General features: G+C 34.7%; 1 protein-coding gene across 1 annotated transcript in view; it reads left to right on the top strand.

Annotated features, from left to right (window-relative positions):
• LOC126879165 (calcineurin subunit B type 2) overlaps positions 1–21,210 on the top strand; it is a 71,963-nt gene extending 50,753 nt beyond the window's left edge. The window contains exon 5 of the mRNA XM_050642181.1: positions 20,043–21,210. Within this exon, the coding sequence (XP_050498138.1) occupies positions 20,043–20,213 (171 nt within the window). The 3' untranslated portion in view covers positions 20,214–21,210. The remainder of the gene's footprint in view (positions 1–20,042) is intronic.
• The last annotated feature ends 1,735 nt before the right edge of the window (positions 21,211–22,945 follow it).

The following is a 22,945-nucleotide window of genomic DNA, read 5'->3' as shown; positions in this document are numbered from 1 at the left end:
CTTGCAAATTGTAGAAGCCTCGGAGGTGTAACCAGAGAAGGTTCCCATTGTTTTCATTCTGGTGGGATATGTTATATGCCATTAGAGTGAAAACTTAGTCTCTTGCTAGCAGTTGCCGCTAGGGCATCTATGCCATTTCGTTCGTTGCAATTCGGGACTGCACGCTGGGGTTTGTTTTGGTTGGATCAGGGAGAGCAGCATATGTGCCTCCTGATGAGAGACTAATAAGTTTCGAAACCGGTAGAGGTGCTTGCAGCACTCTCTGATTGGACTGGAATATGGTTCGGCTGTATTTTCGTTTTGCAACGAAATTGAAAGTGGTTATTCATTTTTTATTTACATTTACTCTGTGTGGAGTATGAAGGGAACCAGTCTCGTTGGAACTTTACCGCGCTGAGCAGATGTGACGTGAATTGTAAATTGTAGAATTCCCTCATCTTCCTTAGTCTCAGCATCCGTATGGCTTGCAAATTGTAGAAGCCTCGGAGGTGTAACCAGAGAAGGTTCCCATTGTTTTCATTCTGGTGGGATATGTTATATGCCATTAGAGTGAAAACTTAGTCTCTTGCTAGCAGTTGCCGCTAGGGCATCTATGCCATTTCGTTCGTTGCAATTCGGGACTGCACGCTGGGGTTTGTTTTGGTTGGATCAGGGAGAGCAGCATATGTGCCTCCTGATGAGAGACTAATAAGTTTCGAAACCGGTAGAGGTGCTTGCAGCACTCTCTGATTGGACTGGAATATGGTTCGGCTGTATTTTCGTTTTGCAACGAAATTGAAAGTGGTTATTCATTTTTTATTTACATTTACTCTGTGTGGAGTATGAAGGGAACCAGTCTCGTTGGAACTTTACCGCGCTGAGCAGATGTGACGTGAATTGTAAATTGTAGAATTCCCTCATCTTCCTTAGTCTCAGCATCCGTATGGCTTGCAAATTGTAGAAGCCTCGGAGGTGTAACCAGAGAAGGTTCCCATTGTTTTCATTCTGGTGGGATATGTTATATGCCATTAGAGTGAAAACTTAGTCTCTTGCTAGCAGTTGCCGCTAGGGCATCTATGCCATTTCGTTCGTTGCAATTCGGGACTGCACGCTGGGGTTTGTTTTGGTTGGATCAGGGAGAGCAGCATATGTGCCTCCTGATGAGAGACTAATAAGTTTCGAAACCGGTAGAGGTGCTTGCAGCACTCTCTGATTGGACTGGAATATGGTTCGGCTGTATTTTCGTTTTGCAACGAAATTGAAAGTGGTTATTCATTTTTTATTTACATTTACTCTGTGTGGAGTATGAAGGGAACCAGTCTCGTTGGAACTTTACCGCGCTGAGCAGATGTGACGTGAATTGTAAATTGTAGAATTCCCTCATCTTCCTTAGTCTCAGCATCCGTATGGCTTGCAAATTGTAGAAGCCTCGGAGGTGTAACCAGAGAAGGTTCCCATTGTTTTCATTCTGGTGGGATATGTTATATGCCATTAGAGTGAAAACTTAGTCTCTTGCTAGCAGTTGCCGCTAGGGCATCTATGCCATTTCGTTCGTTGCAATTCGGGACTGCACGCTGGGGTTTGTTTTGGTTGGATCAGGGAGAGCAGCATATGTGCCTCCTGATGAGAGACTAATAAGTTTCGAAACCGGTAGAGGTGCTTGCAGCACTCTCTGATTGGACTGGAATATGGTTCGGCTGTATTTTCGTTTTGCAACGAAATTGAAAGTGGTTATTCATTTTTTATTTACATTTACTCTGTGTGGAGTATGAAGGGAACCAGTCTCGTTGGAACTTTACCGCGCTGAGCAGATGTGACGTGAATTGTAAATTGTAGAATTCCCTCATCTTCCTTAGTCTCAGCATCCGTATGGCTTGCAAATTGTAGAAGCCTCGGAGGTGTAACCAGAGAAGGTTCCCATTGTTTTCATTCTGGTGGGATATGTTATATGCCATTAGAGTGAAAACTTAGTCTCTTGCTAGCAGTTGCCGCTAGGGCATCTATGCCATTTCGTTCGTTGCAATTCGGGACTGCACGCTGGGGTTTGTTTTGGTTGGATCAGGGAGAGCAGCATATGTGCCTCCTGATGAGAGACTAATAAGTTTCGAAACCGGTAGAGGTGCTTGCAGCACTCTCTGATTGGACTGGAATATGGTTCGGCTGTATTTTCGTTTTGCAACGAAATTGAAAGTGGTTATTCATTTTTTATTTACATTTACTCTGTGTGGAGTATGAAGGGAACCAGTCTCGTTGGAACTTTACCGCGCTGAGCAGATGTGACGTGAATTGTAAATTGTAGAATTCCCTCATCTTCCTTAGTCTCAGCATCCGTATGGCTTGCAAATTGTAGAAGCCTCGGAGGTGTAACCAGAGAAGGTTCCCATTGTTTTCATTCTGGTGGGATATGTTATATGCCATTAGAGTGAAAACTTAGTCTCTTGCTAGCAGTTGCCGCTAGGGCATCTATGCCATTTCGTTCGTTGCAATTCGGGACTGCACGCTGGGGTTTGTTTTGGTTGGATCAGGGAGAGCAGCATATGTGCCTCCTGATGAGAGACTAATAAGTTTCGAAACCGGTAGAGGTGCTTGCAGCACTCTCTGATTGGACTGGAATATGGTTCGGCTGTATTTTCGTTTTGCAACGAAATTGAAAGTGGTTATTCATTTTTTATTTACATTTACTCTGTGTGGAGTATGAAGGGAACCAGTCTCGTTGGAACTTTACCGCGCTGAGCAGATGTGACGTGAATTGTAAATTGTAGAATTCCCTCATCTTCCTTAGTCTCAGCATCCGTATGGCTTGCAAATTGTAGAAGCCTCGGAGGTGTAACCAGAGAAGGTTCCCATTGTTTTCATTCTGGTGGGATATGTTATATGCCATTAGAGTGAAAACTTAGTCTCTTGCTAGCAGTTGCCGCTAGGGCATCTATGCCATTTCGTTCGTTGCAATTCGGGACTGCACGCTGGGGTTTGTTTTGGTTGGATCAGGGAGAGCAGCATATGTGCCTCCTGATGAGAGACTAATAAGTTTCGAAACCGGTAGAGGTGCTTGCAGCACTCTCTGATTGGACTGGAATATGGTTCGGCTGTATTTTCGTTTTGCAACGAAATTGAAAGTGGTTATTCATTTTTTATTTACATTTACTCTGTGTGGAGTATGAAGGGAACCAGTCTCGTTGGAACTTTACCGCGCTGAGCAGATGTGACGTGAATTGTAAATTGTAGAATTCCCTCATCTTCCTTAGTCTCAGCATCCGTATGGCTTGCAAATTGTAGAAGCCTCGGAGGTGTAACCAGAGAAGGTTCCCATTGTTTTCATTCTGGTGGGATATGTTATATGCCATTAGAGTGAAAACTTAGTCTCTTGCTAGCAGTTGCCGCTAGGGCATCTATGCCATTTCGTTCGTTGCAATTCGGGACTGCACGCTGGGGTTTGTTTTGGTTGGATCAGGGAGAGCAGCATATGTGCCTCCTGATGAGAGACTAATAAGTTTCGAAACCGGTAGAGGTGCTTGCAGCACTCTCTGATTGGACTGGAATATGGTTCGGCTGTATTTTCGTTTTGCAACGAAATTGAAAGTGGTTATTCATTTTTTATTTACATTTACTCTGTGTGGAGTATGAAGGGAACCAGTCTCGTTGGAACTTTACCGCGCTGAGCAGATGTGACGTGAATTGTAAATTGTAGAATTCCCTCATCTTCCTTAGTCTCAGCATCCGTATGGCTTGCAAATTGTAGAAGCCTCGGAGGTGTAACCAGAGAAGGTTCCCATTGTTTTCATTCTGGTGGGATATGTTATATGCCATTAGAGTGAAAACTTAGTCTCTTAATACATTTAGTTTTAAAGATTTCCACTTTATTTATTTTCAAAAATGCTTTATCATCGATAGTGAACAGATACTTCATTTCAGGTTTGTCATTTAAAAAACAGAAGCAAACAGTTCCATAAATATTTTCAAGCAGTTCCCTTCAGATAGCCATCTTACTTCAGTATGAAGTAAAAGTCTCACGTGATCTTTATTTTCTTGTTCACAAAATAGCTTGAAGAGATGCTCACATTTGGCGTTAGATTTAATATCATTAACACACTTTATTTTGTAATGTAATGACTACTTCATTTAGAACAGGTGAGATGTTTTGAGCTACCAAGATTTCCTTATAAATACCACAATGCACAAAAATCATTCCTGGATTCGCATCTTTCATGAATTTTAAGCAGCCATTTTTCTTGTCCATCAATCCATCAGCAGCACAAGATGCAAACTATCAATACTGTCTCAATGTCTCTTAAAGTTGATTCAGCCATTTGCACTGATAAATTTCATGTTTTCAGCTTTTCAATATCTTCACCCATTTCGTCTATTCTTCTACTAACAGTATTTTACTGAGTGACAGAGCTTTTACATCTTTGTTATCTTTTCCAAGAACCGTTTTAAGAAATACTGATATTGACGATTTTATTAAATTCTCTCCTAACAGTTTTAGCGACAAATAAAGAAATCTGATAACTAGCCTCAAACACACGATTAGTAGTTGAAGTACGAGAAGTAAATAGAGGCTTTAATATTATTCACCGAAATCTAGCATTGCAATTAAATAGCCCGGAAGGAAAGGGTTAAACTCGTGTCCAGTTCATATCCGAATTGCCCCCCTTAACAATCAAATTGCCCCCCTGTGGGGCGTGGGCCCCACGTTGGGAAACACTGCTTTAGATTCTCCCTGTATAACGTGCCAATGAAATGTGTCTAATCATGTCATGGTTACTGTTAATATTGTTCGTCTCGGCACATGTTTTCAAAAATATGAACGAACGAAGAAACCGGCCTCTGGAACTATTTTAAATTTTTCCGTATACTTTTCATTATGTTTACAACAAATCTATTTTCGAGATGTGCCAACAACATTAAAATTACGACGCTTTGCTTGTCTCAATATTATTATTACCTGCACTTTAATGTAATAGCTTCGTCGTTTCGCTTATTCAGAAAACAATAAAACCCTGTGCCGTGCGAAACACCCACCGCGTGGATTTGTTACAGGAATTTTGCATAATAGATGTTGGATGTTGTTTGTCTAGTCTGAAAGGTAGCTAGAACGATTGTCAACCACTTGAAAAGTCTGGGTTTAATCGTCGAGTTTCTACTAAAATATCAAGGTGCTCAAAAACATATGATCGACTTGTAAAATGTTTCTGTTATAATTTGCAGTAAAAAGTATTTTTCTTAGCTCAAACTAAGGTTTTATAGTTAGTCAAAAGATTCGAATTGTTATCCTCTGCGCTTTTTAAGATGGAAAATACAAAACTGAATAGTGGTGAATTAGTCGACAAGAGGATCTATAATTGCATACACAACCTGTCGCTCACCGTGATAACAATCTTTAGTGAACTAGTTCGTTTTGTACCCACTAAAGTGAATTAGTCCAGAAAGCCACTGCGCATCCGCTAGGAAAATATTCCGATTCGGATTTTTTGCACAATCTTACTCAAAAAGGACCCCTTTTAACAAATTTGCATGTTGCCTGGTCCATAAGTGGGTCAAAATTTTTTTAAACGTTTTATTTTTGTTTTTTTCCTAAAATTATATTTTTTGCATCGAACAAAGTTTTTTTAGGTTTTTTTGGATCATTTCAAACAGAAAAGGTCTTTAGTGACTTTTCTCTAAAGTTGATAGTTTTTGACATATAAGCGATTAAAATTTTAAAAATTGCGAAATCGGCCATTTTTAACCCTCAGAAACTATGTGAAAAATTAAAAATTTCGATGTTGCCAAGGTAAGAACATCGATTCTTTGAACATCGAGTGATGAAATCCCGAAGAGTTTTTTGCAATACAATATCGAAAACCCCTTTGTTTTTTTTAATTGCTAATCAAGCGGGAGCGACACTATTTTCAACCGTTGCGTTGCATGTGTAGTTGCATGTGTAATAGGAAAACATTTCAAATTTAAAAAAATTGTTTAAAATTTTTTTGACACATTTTTGACCCTGGCAACATGCAAATTTGTTAATAGGGAACCTTTTTAAGCAAGTTGGTGAAAAAAAATTAATCAGAATATTTTTCCGCACATATATTTACGCATATTACATACAATGTTGTATACATGCAACGATTAAAAATAGTGTAGCGACCGCTTGACTAGCAATTAAAAAACAAAGAGGTTTTCGATATTGTATTGCAAAAAAAAAAAAAAAACCTAAAAAAATTTGTCCGATGCAAAAAATTTTTAGTTTTAGGAAAAAACAAAAAACGTTTAAGAATTTTTTTTACTTTTTGATCCTGACAACATACAGATTTGTTAAGAGGGGATATTTTCAAGCAAGATGGTGAAAAAAAATGTAATCGAAATATTTTTCGCACATATATTTACGCATGTTACATTTACATGCAACGATTCCCAATCAAGCGCCCGCTTGATTGGCAAATAAAAAACAAAGGAGTTTTCGATATTGTATTGCAAAAACTCTTCGGGATTTCATCAATCGATGTTCAAAGAATATCTTCTTACCTTGGCAACATCGAAATTTTCAGTTTTTCACATAGTTTCTGAGGGTTAAAAATGGCCGATTTCGCAATTTTTAATTTTTAATCGCTTATATGTCAAAAACTATCAACTTTAGAGAAAAGTCTCACATGGTGTCATGGTCTCACACTTTCTGAAAGTTTCGGTTTTGTTTCAGTTTATTTTTAGTAAATAACCCATCACTTCTTGTTTTAAAATAACCAGTTAATTATTATAAGTATATAATATCACTTATTTCATCGTCGAAAGTGAATTATTCAAGTTGAGGTGGGAGTTAAATTTAGAATTCACATTAATATTTTAAAGAGATATTCAATGTTACTACTATTATGTAGTATACGAAATAAATTGTATTTGATTAACTACGGGGTAACAACGAAAATTAATTAAATCGAGAACTGTTGGTGATATAGTTTGGTGGCATTTAAAAGAAAGAACTGTGAAGATATGTTGATATTTTATCGAATACTAGTTACCGTTACCTATTTGATAGTTCTACATCATTTTATTCAATTTATATTAAAACCAGAATATTTCTTTCATAATTTCAGTCAATGTTAAATGTACCTACACGAATAATAGAATAATTTTATAAGAACGTTTAAATTGAACCCAATTTTGAAAAAATGTGAAAACTGAATTATCCACGTCCGTCTGTCCGTCCGTCCGTCTGTCTGTCCGTAAACAGAACTCCTCCGTCATTATAGCAGGTAGAATGATAAATGAGGTGTCGAATGAAAGCTTATAATCCAAGGATGGTACTAAAAGTGAGAAATTTGACCTAGGCTGTCTGTCCGTCCGACCGCGAATATAACTCCTCCGTATACCTGTATACCAGGCAGAATGACAAATGCGGTGTCAAATGAAAGCTTATAATCCAGGGATGGTACTAAATGTGATAAATTTGTCCGTCTGTCCGTCCGACCGACCGCGAATATAACTCCTCCGTCATTATACAGACGGGCTGACAGCCTATGTCAAATTTTTCACCTTTAGTACCATCCTTGGATTATAAGCTTTCATTTGACAACTCATTTGTCATTCTACCTGATATAGTGACGGAAGAGTTATATTCGCGATCGGACGAACAGACAGCCTATGTCAAATTTCTCACCGTTAGTACCATCCTTGGATTATAAGCTTTCATTTGACACGTAATTTGTTATTTTACCTGGTATAGTGACGAAGGAATTATATTCGCGGTCGGACGGGCAGACAGCCTAGGTCAAATTTCTCACCTTTAGTATCATCTTTAGATTATAAGCTTTCATTTGACACCTCATTTGCCATTCTACCCGGTATAATGACGGAGGAGTTGAGTTTACAGACAGACAGACGGACGTGGATAATTCAACGTTTTCACATTTTTTCAAAATTGGTGAAAACAACAACATAAGAAACTTTACTTAATTTGTGTTTTAAATGCAACTTCACGTAATGTGATAGTATGAAAAAATAGAGGATATGGCAACGGTGTTACATGTCAAGCTCGGATCCAATGCCAAAATACGCAGATAAATATTAGGGTGCACTAATATACAAGCTGTCCAACATTTCCTACTACACTCAAGCGTGTTGGCGCTTGTGTGATATTCAACATGCTGTGTCTCTGGTAATTTTACTCTTAGCCCAATAAATGACCGTTTTGGAGTGTAATTTCCAGGGGCAACTCCGAATTGCATGAAAATTTGGATTTATGTTTCACTTACCCTCCACTTCAAAGTTGAATTTGTGCCGTTGGCTGCTTTTACTTGGGGGGGTGACATTTTTCTCGGGGGGGGGGGGTGAAAAACGCTTGTTTAAAATAAGGCCGGAAATGGATAAATTGACTTATTTTAAGCACCTTTTGTTCTATAAAGTTTTTTACGTGTCAATACTTTTCGAGTTATTCGCGATTTAAAATGTTGATTTTTCGACAAAAAAACTACATTTTAAGACCGTTTTCCCCAAATAACTCAAAAAGTAAATATTTTATCGAAAAAAATATTTTTAGCAAAAGTGTAGCCTATAAAAAACGAAAAAAATGGTGTACCAGTAAAGTCTACAAATTAAGTAGAAGCAAAGTTGTAGCTCATGATGAAACACGCTGAAAGTCCTCCGTTTAAATATTTGAAATTTCGACCCAGTTTACAGTTGTACACTTTCGCTACACCCTGTATATTGAGTCGGAGAAGCGCAGTTTCAAATCGCTTTTCCGCATTGGTGTGAGTTTGTTATTTTGTTCGTTCCCACAACATTACGAATTTTATTTCTTTATCCGTTCCTTGAAATAATACGCATTTAAGAAACGGAATATTTTTCAATAAACCCTTGAATTGTAGTAGTTTGCAAGGTAAAGAGATTCCACGTTAAGTAAAGACTCAGAGTATAAAGGTTTTTATGATATTTACAGTTTTGGTTTGTCGGTTATATGTTTCGTCGGTATATCCAAATAGCTAGAGGAAGGACCCCTGCTATGCTGTTAGGCTGTTGCAGTCTAGAAGATGAAAGATTTTTATGACTTTCTCAGACACAAATTTATTGAGGGTGTATTGCAACCGGAAGGCTCAACCTAAAATAAGCCGATGCCTTTAGTAATATTGGTTCTCAAAACTAACTGTAATATTGTATGAGTCATCGCATTTCGTGTAAACTCGAGGGATTTTGTTATTGCGAAGTTTAAGTAATTGTAATTGGTTGAGAGTAAAACCATCATGGCGTTCGAGGGATGTCTTGAGAGTTTTTCTGACCATTTGATTGGTAGAGAGATATCTGGTATGATTCCTATTGGTCTAAGTAGGAAGTCACTTTTTTTTGGGAGAGGAACCCAAGTTTTAGAAGGATCGAGTTAGCGGTCCTAGAGATCAGTTCACCCAGGGCCATCAACGGGTTCAGTCGAGTTCCAGATAAGCTATCATCATGTTCAGTTGAGTTCCACCAGGGCCACCATCGGGTTGAGTTTAGTTTTGGTTCCTTTAGGGCCATCGTCATGGAGAAGAGTTCTCCCAGGGCCATCATCGAGTTAAGTTGAGTTTTGGTTCCCTTAGGGCCATCGTCATGGAGTTGAGTTCCATTAAGTGTTTCGGAATGTAGTTTTCCAGTTTCCCAGCCGGCTAGGTTAATTCCAGCCCGGTGAATGTGATGGTGTATCGTGAACTCCGGCGATTTTCCCGCTGTTTCTAAGCAAATCGTCGTTATCATTTTATACCAATTTTGGTATCCATTAATTTCATTTAAGCAGTCAGAATAAGAAGTAGGAGAGAAGAGTTTCAATTTTCTCATTGCTATGTTTAACAGTGCAGTTAAAACATGTAGTATGCTGACATATTTTATTTTGGTCAAAGTTAATGAACTTTCAATAATCATGTTCGAGTCTAACTAAATAATTTTATTCGAGTAAAAGTAAATTTGATCCAGTTTAACGAACTTTTAAACTATTTATCTTTAAGTGAAAGCTGAATTTTTCTATAATAATGTTTGTTTATAAACAATGTACTGTTTGCTGTAATTAACGACAGTGAAGTAAGTGTTTCGCGAGTGCAATAGCGCCTTGGACTTTCCAATCAAGCTACGAGGAAGAAGCCAGGACACTAATTGTTAAGGTATAATTTTTATATTTGTAAAACTGTTCGTTTCATCTTTGATTAATTGGTAATCTGGTCTCTAATTATAACAGAGAGATCAGAGATTAATTTTTTTGTTTTTAATAAATAATGTTTGATTTTCAACATATAATTTATTTTCTTCCCTTCTCTCTTGAATCGTAGGAACAACAAAACATTGACTGCGTATATAATTTTGAGTGTACAGTAAAGGAGGTAAGTTACATTATAACATTTTGTATATTATGTATATCATTTTATTTGACTATGTTTCTTCGTTTTATTTTAATTTATCTTTCTTTGTTTTATTTCTATTTTTTTTTGTATAAAGTTTGGTTTCCCTTAGGTAACCAATGGCGCCCAATATTTTATTTTTTGTATTTTTTTTATCTTTTTATTTCACATCCTTATTTCGATTTTTCTATCTTTTTAATTCTTCTAAGCTAATGAGAGTATATATCATAACATCTATTAAATAATCCACTCCCTAAAATCTCTGAGACAGTAGCAACCGAGGTACTTAATAAATTATGTAGCACGAATTTTGTCCAATTCTTAATTAGTCATGTTTCATAAAACAACAGGGGCTATCTTTTGTCTTACATTAAAATGGCCCCATATGACTTGCATTCATTGTCCTGCGTCATAAAATGGCTCCCTAGATCGTGGGGCCGCTACATAAAATGGCTTCCATTCGTGGGGCTGTTTCAAAAAATTAATCGAGCTACAATGAAAAATACGTTCTTATTCGTCTAATTCCAAATCGAATAATTCAACGCGAAATCACTGAAGAAAGAAGCGTTTTTCGGGAAAACATTTTTAAAGTATCGAGAAAAGCTTATTATTTGTTTTTTACAAAAGTTTACAGCATCAAAAATAAACGAGTTACACTGAAAAAAAAAGGTTGACCACTTTTTTTGGTAAAAAAAATTGTGAAAACCTCCCTCTATTTAGCACCCTAAATGAAATTAATCGTTTGACTTTACCATCTATTTTAACTGTATGTGTATTGTTTATATGATCTGTAGGTTTGATTGGTTTAAAGTGCTTATTTTTTAAAACATTTGGTTTTATAGTAAAAAAATTTTTGAAAAATTTCATTTTTTCAAAATAACTTAAAAAGTATTAGTGATAAGAAAAATCTTAAAGAGTAAAAAAATGTAGGTTTTGCTATTATAAATATGCTAGTTTCATTTTGTTTCCCCGTAAGACAAAAATTGGTTAAGATGTGGCTGTTTAAAATTTGCATACCTACACTGGTGATTAGTGACCCATTCAAGCTTTCTCAATTATAACCCTTTCAAAAATAAACACTTTAAACCGGTGAGACTGACAGATCATATAAAAAATAGATAGGTAAGTAAATTGTTTGTAAAGCGGTAGCGATTAATTTCATTTGGGGAGCTAAACACGGCGAGATTTTCATGATTTAAAAAAAAAGAGGGCCAACATTATTTTGAGCGTAACTCACTTATTTTTAATGCTAAAACTTTTGTTAACAATTAAAACAAAGCTTTTTATAAACACTTTAAATAAGTTTAAATTGGGTTTTCCCGAAAAGTGCTTAATTTTTCGGTGATTTCACCTTGAAATATTCGATTTGGAATTAGACGAATAAGAACGTATTTTTCATGAGCTACAACTTTGTTTTTATTTGATTGATAGACTTTACTGATACACCATTTTTTTTAGGTTTTTTATAAACTACACTTTTGCTAAGGATATTTTTTTCGATAAAATATTTACTTTTTGAGTTATTTGCGAAAAACCGTCTGAAAACGTAGTTTTTTTTTTTGTCGAAAAATCAACATTTTCAATGGCAAATAACTCGAAAAGTAATGACTTACTCTATAGACTAAAACTCTCTAAAAACTCTATAGAACAAAAGTTGCTTAAAATCAGTCAATTTATCCATTTCCGGTCTTATCTTGAACGTATGTTTTTCACCCCCGAGAAGGGGTGGCTGTCACCCCCCAAGTAAAAGCAACCAACGGCACAATTTCAACTTTGAAGTGGAGGGTAAGTAGAACCTAAATCCAAATTTTCATGCAATTCGGAGTTGTCCCTGAAAATTACACGGTATCGCCGAATTTTCCGTTCATTTACTGGGTCTGATTAAACTGAAATTTTCAGAGTGTTCTTGTAGTTATGCTCTTTCATTTACAATAATAAAAAAATCTAAAATTTCAAACCATCCCCCCCCCCCCTTAACTTAACCTGTCGTAACCTGACGTTTTCGAGTTTTTCTAAGGATATATTTTTTTACGGACTGCTCCCAACGCACGCCCCTGTATTAAGATTTCATATATGGTGGGGGTACATTTACAGTACAAGCTTTCTCCTCATATGATTTTCTGACGCGCTCGAGTAACTACAACAATCGCCGCTTGGGCTCCCTTATCATTTAAAGCATTCTCGTTATTTTTGATAGTTCAACAAATTTTGTTGTGTAATACATCACTAAAATCGCTTATTTATCCAAAACAATTAAAGAAGAAATTATGTCACTGTCTAAAAATATCCCTAGACTTTTCGGTGTGTGTATAATAATGGCCGAAAATTGTATGCCCTTACCCTGTAGCTTGTATTGAAAATATGCACAAAAGATATTTTTAGGTGGAAGTGTGCGGAAAATCTAAACAACATACGACCTTACACGATTATATCCTGTAAGTTTATGTTGTCAATAAATATTTATACCCTCTGGACGATTATAAATTTTTAATAGACCTATGTCCATGACCCATCCTAAATAATCCCTTGAAGCACTTGAACCCACAATACCAAATTGACTCTTTATTACCGCCGTAACTATAAATCTGGTTCCACTATAAGATCGATAAATAAATAAATCTTTGGTATAAGCCGTCGGGGTGGGGCCGAAGGCGGCGTGTAATTGTTTGCACCCTGTTATTTCTACGACCTAAACTGGTTAATTGATAAGCACTTGGATAGATGAAAACAAATGGTTTGTCGATATAGTCAATCGGTTTTCATTTGGAGAAAATTTCACGACCAGACTTTTCTGATAACTATCATCTTTTATACAGAGTGAATAACAGACTGGGCCGGAAATAAGAGGTCTAAAAATAAATCAAAACAATAGATCAATTCATAACTATAGTTGTTCTATTTTATCTTTGCCCAAGCGTTATGATTCATTTTCGAATAAGTTAAATCAAAACAGTAAGTGAAACGTATGTCGATGTGTAATATCATTGATACGTACTGTCAATATTAGGAAATGGCTATTATCCCAGTGGACGTATTTTATAAAGTTATTTTTATAAAGTGTTTGATCTTTTTTCACTATTGAGGAGATTGATGGACTCAACATTAAATAGCTTGAACATCATACCGACTATTTGTTTTATAAATATACCTAAATATAGAACGGTAATAAATAAAAAAAAAACAAAAGTTAAACAGTAATCTCAAAAACAAACAAGTAAGTTTTTGTAGCCAGACTCATGTAGTATAATGACAATTTGTAGGTTAGAAAATGTTACTGGTCACATTTACGTAAAAAATAAAAATAGGTACTTACCGGAAGTAATGAAATTAAGAGAGCAATAGTTAAGTTAGTCGTTCTAACAATTATGCTTGAAAATAAAAATGACATTCACAAAGACTAAAAGTTAAATAATTTGAAATAGTCCTGCCGCCAGGGGGGGGGGTACAACGGCCTCCTGTATTCAGATGGACTTACCCAAGTTTTTTTATGTATTTTGACCCGTAGAACACGAATTTTTTGGGTAACAGTTGATCCGGATGTCGATAAGATTGTTATAAACAAAGTACTTGAGGAATTACATAACAGCGATTTGCTCAAAACAAAACATTTTTTTGTATTTTTTGGGTCATTCTAAACAAAAAATGTTCTCACAAGTTTTTTCGTAGGATGCATAGTTTTCGAGAAAAACGCGGTTGAACTTTAAAAAAATCGAAAAATTGCAATTTTTGAACCCGAATAACTTTTGATTTAAAAATCAAATAGCAATTCTGCTTACCGCATTTGAAAGTTCAGGTCAAATTCTATCGGTTTCAATTATTTGTATTGTTAAAAATTAATTTTTTTAATTGTCAAACAAAGCTATAAACAAATAGTGTTTCCCGTGCCAAATGCATGACTTTTAATGCATGCTACGTAGAAATAGCCAGTTTGTACGCTCGCCTACTCGTTCGATTTTAAATGAGAAATGCATTGAAAACATCACTCAAGCACTATGTGTTTATAGCTTTGTTTAACAATATAAAAATTAATTTTTAGCAATGCAAATAATCAAAACCCATAGAATTTCACTTGAACTTTCAAATGCGCTAAGCAGAATTGCTGTTTTATTTTTTAATCAAAAGTTATTCGGGTTCAAAAATTGCAATTTTTCGATTTTTTGAAAGTTTGACCGGGTTTATCTCAAAAACTGTGAATCCTACGAAAAAACTTGTAAAAACATTTTTTGCTTAGAATGATCCAAAAAATACAAAAAAAAAAGTTTTGTTTTTCGAAAAATCGCTGTTATGTAATTCCTCAAGTTCTTTGTTTATAACAACCTTATCGACATCCGGATCAACTGTAACCCAAAAAATTCGTATTCTACGGGTCAAAGTACATAAAAAAACTTGGATAAGTCCATCTGAACATAGGAGGCCGTTGTATCCCCCTAGCAACCAGGACTAAAAAACAAAGCCAACAATAAATTCAAATAAACTAATAAACACAAGAAAAACGCTAATGTCACTGAAAATGATAAAGTAGCTTAATTTTTCGCTACTAGTTTCTGTGAGTAAAAAAGAGAGCTATTATAAAACGTAACTAGTGAATAATTTCATGTATGGGCAAAGATATAGTGGAAGAACTATATCTACACCAGCTAACACCAGACATCCAATGTAGATCACTTTTACAGGCCGCAGAATTTTAAGTAATTATTTTTTTAACCCTAGGGATATTGGATGGGTTTATTATTAACTTAGAAAACTTTTTGCACATAGCGGTTTGGAAAAATTCAAACATTTTGTGAAATATTACAGTTTGTTACACAGTTTTCAATTTTTTGTGGAAGTTTGATTTACTAATGTCTTCTATTAGAGCTTTTTTCAGATTGGGTTGTATTTTCGCTGTCGATCTTGCTGTTGAGTACACTCGAGAGTATCATTATCATTACATATGTTGGACTGAGATGGTGGGGAACAGTTGTGGCAAATATACTGAAGGTCCTTGGAGATTATTTATCCATATGTAAATTTTATATTATCTAGCCGCAGCTTGAAGGACTACTTGGTTTGATAACGCTTTCCGTTATTTCATTTCCCATTTGCATTGTTTCTTGTAGGGGCGATATCTGTTTTGTCTTTCTTTATCTCGTTAATTAGCTCTTGTAACGTACCGTCATAAAAGGTTCTAACATTCCAGGTCGCTAGTATCATCTTTTCAGCTATCATTCATCCACTTTCAGTTCTCTTTTGATCTGTTTTTGTTACTTTCCTTGTTTATATTTTCCATCTTGCTATTGGGACCGTGCAAGTTCGGAAGAGCGACACCTGGTTTCATAGCTCAGCAACATTTTTAGCAGTTTTAATTATATTGGCCAATTATATTAGTCCTGGCTACTAGATAATTGTCAAGGCCATAGCCCGAAAAAAGAATAAGATGAAAAAGTAAGATTTAGGTTATGTTATTAAAAGGTAAACATTGTACTACAATCAAAATAACATTGATTAAATTCACTTTAATAATTGCATATCATATCAATATTGTGGAGCAACATAAGATTTTACAATTTATAACACATCATTTGCGAAATCCCATTTTCTTCAATGACAGTAGATATAAAATATACGTCAATTTGACAATTTCAATTAACAATATGAATTATTTAAGAAATATATGTTAGAAAGTTGCAAGATTTGTCCGCTATACGCGCACGATCGTTTCTCGTATCCCCTCCAAGTACTTGCACACAGCGAATAGTAGAAAGTATTCCACTAGATTTACTTGTAGTCCCAGAGCTTCAAAGAAAATGATTTGTTATTTTTCGTCTAAATTCCAGTTGAGTTATCTTACTATCGGTCTTTTTGTGTAAGTCGCAAGCTTTATTGACAGCTACATCAACATACCAAATAAACATTAGCCACCAGCACGTCTAACTTCTGATGTTTATTCCGAACCAAAATAATTCTGCGCTGAATTTGGCTGTAGTGTTTTACACTGGATATTCGCATAGTTCCATAGACAGTTGAAGCTAAAGTTACAACATTGTTATCTACCCAGCGAACTAAATGAACCCTGCATTTTTTTTTCAATACTGTTTTCCGAATGTTCTCGTAGTTCCTTTGCTAGGCTTTTTTGTGCCGAAGAGGGCACCTATTTGGTATACGATTCTCGCAAATTGTACCCGTTGCAGTATAAAATTTATATTGCTGTTACAAAATCTCGTGAACTCGTAAGTCGTGAACCTAATTCATTCATTTGGTGACGTCAATATACGTCAATATACGAAACGACTGAATCCGACATTACTGAAAATATCAGGGTGCAGATGGGACCCTGTCGCGCAATTCGCAGCAAATAAAATAGTCTTATGTTATTAGGCTTCATTTTATTTCGGTTATACATACGCATTTTCAAGGTTCACGAGGTTTTGCACCAACTCTACCATTTTTTATATTTTATGGCAGGGGTGGCCAAGCTCCTTGATAGACCGAGCCATTTTTGAAAATTTGAAATATCACGTACGTTCGGGGTGATAATTTTCAACAATTTTTTTTTTCAGTTTGTCATATAATTTTGCATGTCTACCCGGACCGGAAATACCGAGTATTCACTAAATTATCAAAATTGTCAGAAAACAGTTTAGTTCATTTTTTGGTCCTTCAAAAAGCTTCTTCAATAAGAAATGATCAAAGGTCATCGTCAATATACAGTAAAACCTCTATTAATTAAGAGCATAGGCGCAAAATTTGCTTGCAATGTTAAATGCGTTTATTTTTTCGAAACCTGAAAAAACTAATAAATATTTTTGGTCGAGATATGACAGCGGCTGTTCGAGTAGTGCGAGGTTACCAATTTTTGTTGTAGGTTTCTCTACATGTACCGATGCATAATATGTACGTTTTTGAGGATTATGATACAGTTTTAAAAGGGGTTATTGACCACTTGGGAAAACTTCATGTTGTAGCCTTACTTTTTTTTAATTTTTGGTATTATTTTATGTATTGAAGATTAGTTTAATATTTAAATTAAAATACAATTAAGCTGTTTGAAGTATATTTATTTCGTTGAAATCATGATAGTAGAAACGTGCGTACAAAGTACACACTCTTTTTTTTCTCACAATACATAGGTTTTGTGAATGTGAAACGGTAGGACTTTAGTTGTGATATTTCCTTCTGTCTTTCCTTTTATGTTATTGTACCGTATCCGTTGTATGTTGTATTTTTTTAAAGGTGTTATCATGGGCACCTAAGCATGAAGCGTTTGTTCAGGATATTAATTTAAAGAAAGTACGCCAATGTTAAACTGTTTTTCTTTATCAAATCAATTGGTTGGCTAAATAGCTCTTCAACGCATGGCAAAAAAATTATTACTCACCTAGTAGGAGGTATGAAAAGATTGCAGACACAGTTCTAGAATTGTAACATGGCGCCCTGGATGTAGCTTTGTGTTTCAGCTCCCACATATTTTAAACCAAAGTTTTCTGTACTTGGCTAATTGAATAATACTTAGCTGGAATAAGTATTGTTCCGGCTTTTGTATATACTCTGGGCTAATTAGCAAAATTCTAGGAAAAGTTATTTACCAGCAATTTTATTGCTGAAATCGAATCTTATGATTGTATAGATTAATAATATAGGTATGCAAAGTCCGAAGATAGTGTGCTACTTTTTTTATAAACAAAATGGCGCCCGAAAGTCGTGTTTTTTTTTAATTTTTGCTCTATAACTCCAAAGATTTTAACTTTACACCAAAAACACTTAAATAAAAATTTACCGTAATTAAATTCTGCATAGAGGCGTGTTTCTCCCGATTTACTTAAACGAAAATTTTCCCCAGAAAATGCAGGTTTTTCCAACAAAATCTTTAATTTTCAACTAATATTTTAGATAAGTAATTGTTTATCAATAATTAAATAATTTGGTAATATAAAAGTTCTTTTTCTATACATTATAATTCCAGAATGTGATAGAAATTGAATGAACAGTTTAGCAACAATTGAATGGTTAGTTAAAAATTTACGGTCGCTATAATAACCACAATAATTACGATACATAAGAATAACTATGATTTTTGTATAAAAAGACACTGTACCTATCTAATGTACTTTACAGAATTGAAATCGGACTATTTATGCCGCCTCAGGAATATTTTAAAATTATAAACAATTTTTTGGCTTATAAACAAATAGAATACTCGTTAAATATTAAATTAAATTAAATCGTGAAAACGGCATTGGAAACAAAGCGGCAGGGCGCTTCTTTTAAAAGAAAAAACGTTTAATTGTGATAGTGGTTCTTAAGATACAACCGGTCAAAGTTGACCGGCATTTACGCCAAAGATATAAACAATAGGATCATAATTTTCGAACCATCACCTTTTTATTTTTGTCCTCTTTCTCCACACCAATTTTCATATCTTTAAAATACTCATAACATATATGATTATAATAAAAATATCGATATTACGAGTGAAAATTGCCAAAAATGGCAAAATTCCGATCAAAAATTAGGTAATCTCGAAGTTCAAAATCGGTATACGTTAAAAAAATGCATTTTCTCAACTTTCCATGGAGCAATTTTCTTCATTCTTTTTTTGTTCCCAAGTAACTCGAGTAGAGCCATCTAACTAACGCATTATTAAATGTCAAACTTGCTTTTGTTTTGTTATAATAAATTAATTTATTTATAAGAAAAGAAAATTACATATTTTTTCCAGTTGCAGACTTTTTTTTTAGATAAACTTACCACAACTGTACCTTTTAACGTTAAAAACACAAATATTCTCATTTGAAAGCTGTATAGTTATTTAAACAATATTTATTTAAACAAATTAAAAATTTTTGTTATAATAAATAAATAAATATATTATAACAAAACAAAAGCAACTTTGACATTTAATAATGCGTTAGTTAGATGGCTCTACTCGAGTTACTTGGGAACAAAAAAAGAATGAAGACAATTGCTCCATGGGAAGCCGAGAAAATGCATTTTTTTAACGTATACCGATTTTCAATTTTGAGATTACATTTTCTCCAACCTAGTTTTTGAATGGAATCTTGTTATTTTTGGTAATTTTCACTCGTAATATTGATAGTTTTTATTATAATAATATATGTTATGAGTATTTTAAAGATATGAAAATTGGTGTGGAGAAAGAGGACCGAAATAAAAAGGTGATGGTTCGAAAACCACCGTAACCATTCAATTGTTGCTAAACTGTTCACTCAATTTCTATCAGCTTCTGGAATTATAATTTATACGAAAAGGGCTTTTACATTATTAAGCTATTTAATTATTAATAAACAATTACTTATCTAAAATTTTAGTTGAAAATTAAAGATTTTGTTGGAAAAACCTGCATTTTCCGGGGAAAATTTTCGTCTAAGTAAATCGGGAGAAACACGCCTCTATGCAGAGTTTAATTACAGTAAATTTTTATTTGAGTGTTTTTGGTGTAAAGTTAAAATCTTTGGAGTTATAGAGCAAAAATTGAAAAAACACGATTTTCGGGCGCCATTTTGTTTATAAAAAAAGTAGCACACTATCTGCGGACTTTGCATACCTATATTATTAATCTATACAATCATAAGATTCGATTTCAGCGATAAAATTGCTGGTAAATAACTTTTCCCAAAAATGGCTTATTCTCCGATAATTATAATTAATCCGCCCAGACTAATATTCTAAGTAATTTTTAAGTGTAAAAAAATAGAAATATGATTTTAATGCATTTTTTTTCTTCAGGTTCTCAAAATGATGGTCGGAAACAATCTGAAGGACACTCAGCTCCAGCAGATCGTCGACAAGACCATCCTGTTCGCCGACAAAGATGAAGACGGCAAAATTTCCTTCGAGGAATTTTGCAACGTGGTCGGCAACACCGATATCCACAAGAAAATGGTCGTTGACGTCTAGGCGTCACCACCACCCTACTTCAACTCGACACCTGGTCTTTTAGAAATACGCGATTTACAAAAAAATCTTAGAACAGCAAGACATTTTTGTTTCCTGTCGCTGAAACATCGCCGTCCAAATCGACAGGAGTCTGTGAGACGTCTGTCCGTTTGGGAGGCGGTGTTTTGTTTGTAGAGGCGGCTTCTCTATATTTACTCCTATGTATCGACTTCACGGCTTTTAAAATCACCACATAGCAAATCAGGTGGTCGAGTTGGTAGCGCAGTTTATAGCTTTAAGTCCATTTCACTGTATAAATCTAAAGAGCTCATATGCATGTTTTGTGCTTTCCTGTTACTAAATATTTTATAAAAAACAAAAAGAAAAAGATACGATATAGTTGTTCTTTATACTTTAATCTTAATGTCGTGTGTGTATAGATAAGGAAGAAAAATATACTTAAATATTATTAATCAACCTAACGCTTTAAACTATAATGCTTGTAACTTATTGAACTTTTCACACAAACTGAATTTTCTTCTGGGTTCGTAGGTACAGAAAAGTACTCGACCAAGCCGTTCGGTTGAAAGGGTGCGATAGAACGCTTGCTCCAACTACTTTTTGATTCTAGTCACTGAGTTCAACAGCTCAATGGGACGGTTCCGAGACTTGTTCGCTCGAGCGTGGGTCGGAAAAGCGGAAAACAGATCGGGCGTCATACTAGTTTTGCCCGCGCCGTTTTCCCGTCTTCTCTTCCGACACACCTTCTGATGTTTCGGAAGCGTGCTCGTTCTGTCGGCAACAATTCGCTGCTGACTGTTCTCGAAAAGTGTGCAATCGGGAACCAGACACCGAATATTGTCTTGTTGACGTTTTAGTTGAGATTTTTACCTAACACAAAAAGTAGGTATACATTAGTTATAGATTGGAAAGTTTCATTCAAATGTATCATATGTTAATCGATGTGAGATGTTTTAAAATTTATGTTTAGTAATAAATGTTACTCACCTCTCTGCGACCGATGTTTTATTTCAATATTTCATACCCTATCTGTGCAATAAGAATTAGACGCCTGCGATAGCAGGACAGATAGCTAAACAAAGGAAAAACTACCATGTACGACATACTCTATTCATGCCTATTCCATAACTATTTCGTAATCTCTACAATCGTAATAGTGAATAGAAATCACTTCGACAGCATTTACCCTGTCGAGATGAGATTTCGATTCTCGGAATTGTGGTTGACGCAAGCGCATTTTGTTTTGACGTTTATTTTTTATATATAAAAATAATTGATTACTACTTATTTATAATTATTTATAGTATTTGTACCTTTTTTTAAGCTGCTTTATTTTTAGTCTGTGGTGCTATTTGTCTAGAGAATTATATATTTCATTTAGACATGTTGTACGAGTATGAATTGGACCTCACCTTATTTATTTGCTATTTGGCATCTGAATGTTTGCCACTCACAGTGTTGCCATACTTTTTTACCTATTTCTTGTACAATTTCAATCAATGGTATAATGTACAAGAATAGCATACGATAGACTTCTTATGCGTTGATTGATAAATACGTATATTATACCAGTATACTTGTATATTTTTTATCAGTCAAGACCTAGACAAATTATAGAAAAGATGCCATTTTTGGGAAAAGTTGTTTAGCAGTTATTTCAGTTGGAATCGAATCTTAAAGATTGCATATTATTAGTAATATCGATTTTAAATAATTTATGAATAATAATGAATTAATAACAATAATTTAAATATCTTTGATATAAAAGCATTTATACTTCTTATCTTCACTTATCTTTTTTATTTATCAGTTTATTATCTTCTTTTTTATATCAATTTTAATTAACTTTAATTTAAAACCATTTATCCTCTTTTGAGCTTTTTGCATCCAGTATTTACACTAATATTTTATTTACTTTTCAAAACTTGAGGATAGTATGAAGAAAGTATGAAAACATTGAGGATATGGCATCGCTGTCATATTTCAAATTTAGATCCAGTAACAAACAGGCCACAGAACACTAATTTCGCTGGTTAATGCGGGGTTGCCACTACAGTAAAACCTCGATATAACGGACTAATTGGGGGGACGGGATGTTCGTTAAAGTTGAAAGTCCGTTCTAAAAATAGGTTTAAAATCAATAATTTTTTTTTTGAAATTATGTAGGTCCTACTTTGTACAGTGTACAAATCTATAAGTTAAAGGAATACAGTTTTCTTTGCTACTTTTTTACTTTTCTACTTCATCTAAAAACTTTCTGTAATAAAATATACTCATTTGGTTGACAAAAATTCACAGATTCTGGGATTGAATAAGCGATGTATTTTTTGGCAAAACATAAAGTTGCTATCTTCTGAATTTAGAATACTTTCAGGGGGATTAGCAGGAGCTTTGTCTAAAATCAATAAACATTTCACCTCTTTTGGGTGACCGGTATACTCAGTTTCTTCTCTTGAATTTTTCTCACTGCAGGTACAAAACCAATTATGAAACGGGCAGATGATGCCTTTTGATCATTATATCTTTGACAATAAGTACTAGGTTTACGAGATTTACCAACAATTATAGAAATCGATCCATCTGCGTTGGCACAAAGCAGTGACGAGATCCTGTCCTTGTTGTTTTTCCTTCTAGAATTCGATTTTTCATATTTTTTTGCATTCAATTTTTTTACATTAGATCTTATTTTTTGTCCGTTATATCCGAAGTCCGTTAATTAGAGGTCCGTTCTA

Source organism: Diabrotica virgifera, chromosome 1, assembly GCF_917563875.1.
Source record: "Diabrotica virgifera virgifera chromosome 1, PGI_DIABVI_V3a".
NCBI classification, from domain to species: Eukaryota; Metazoa; Arthropoda; class Insecta; order Coleoptera; family Chrysomelidae; genus Diabrotica; species Diabrotica virgifera.
The sequence above is the reverse complement of the archived record's forward strand: the minus strand, read 5'-3'. Positions and strand labels throughout refer to the sequence as shown.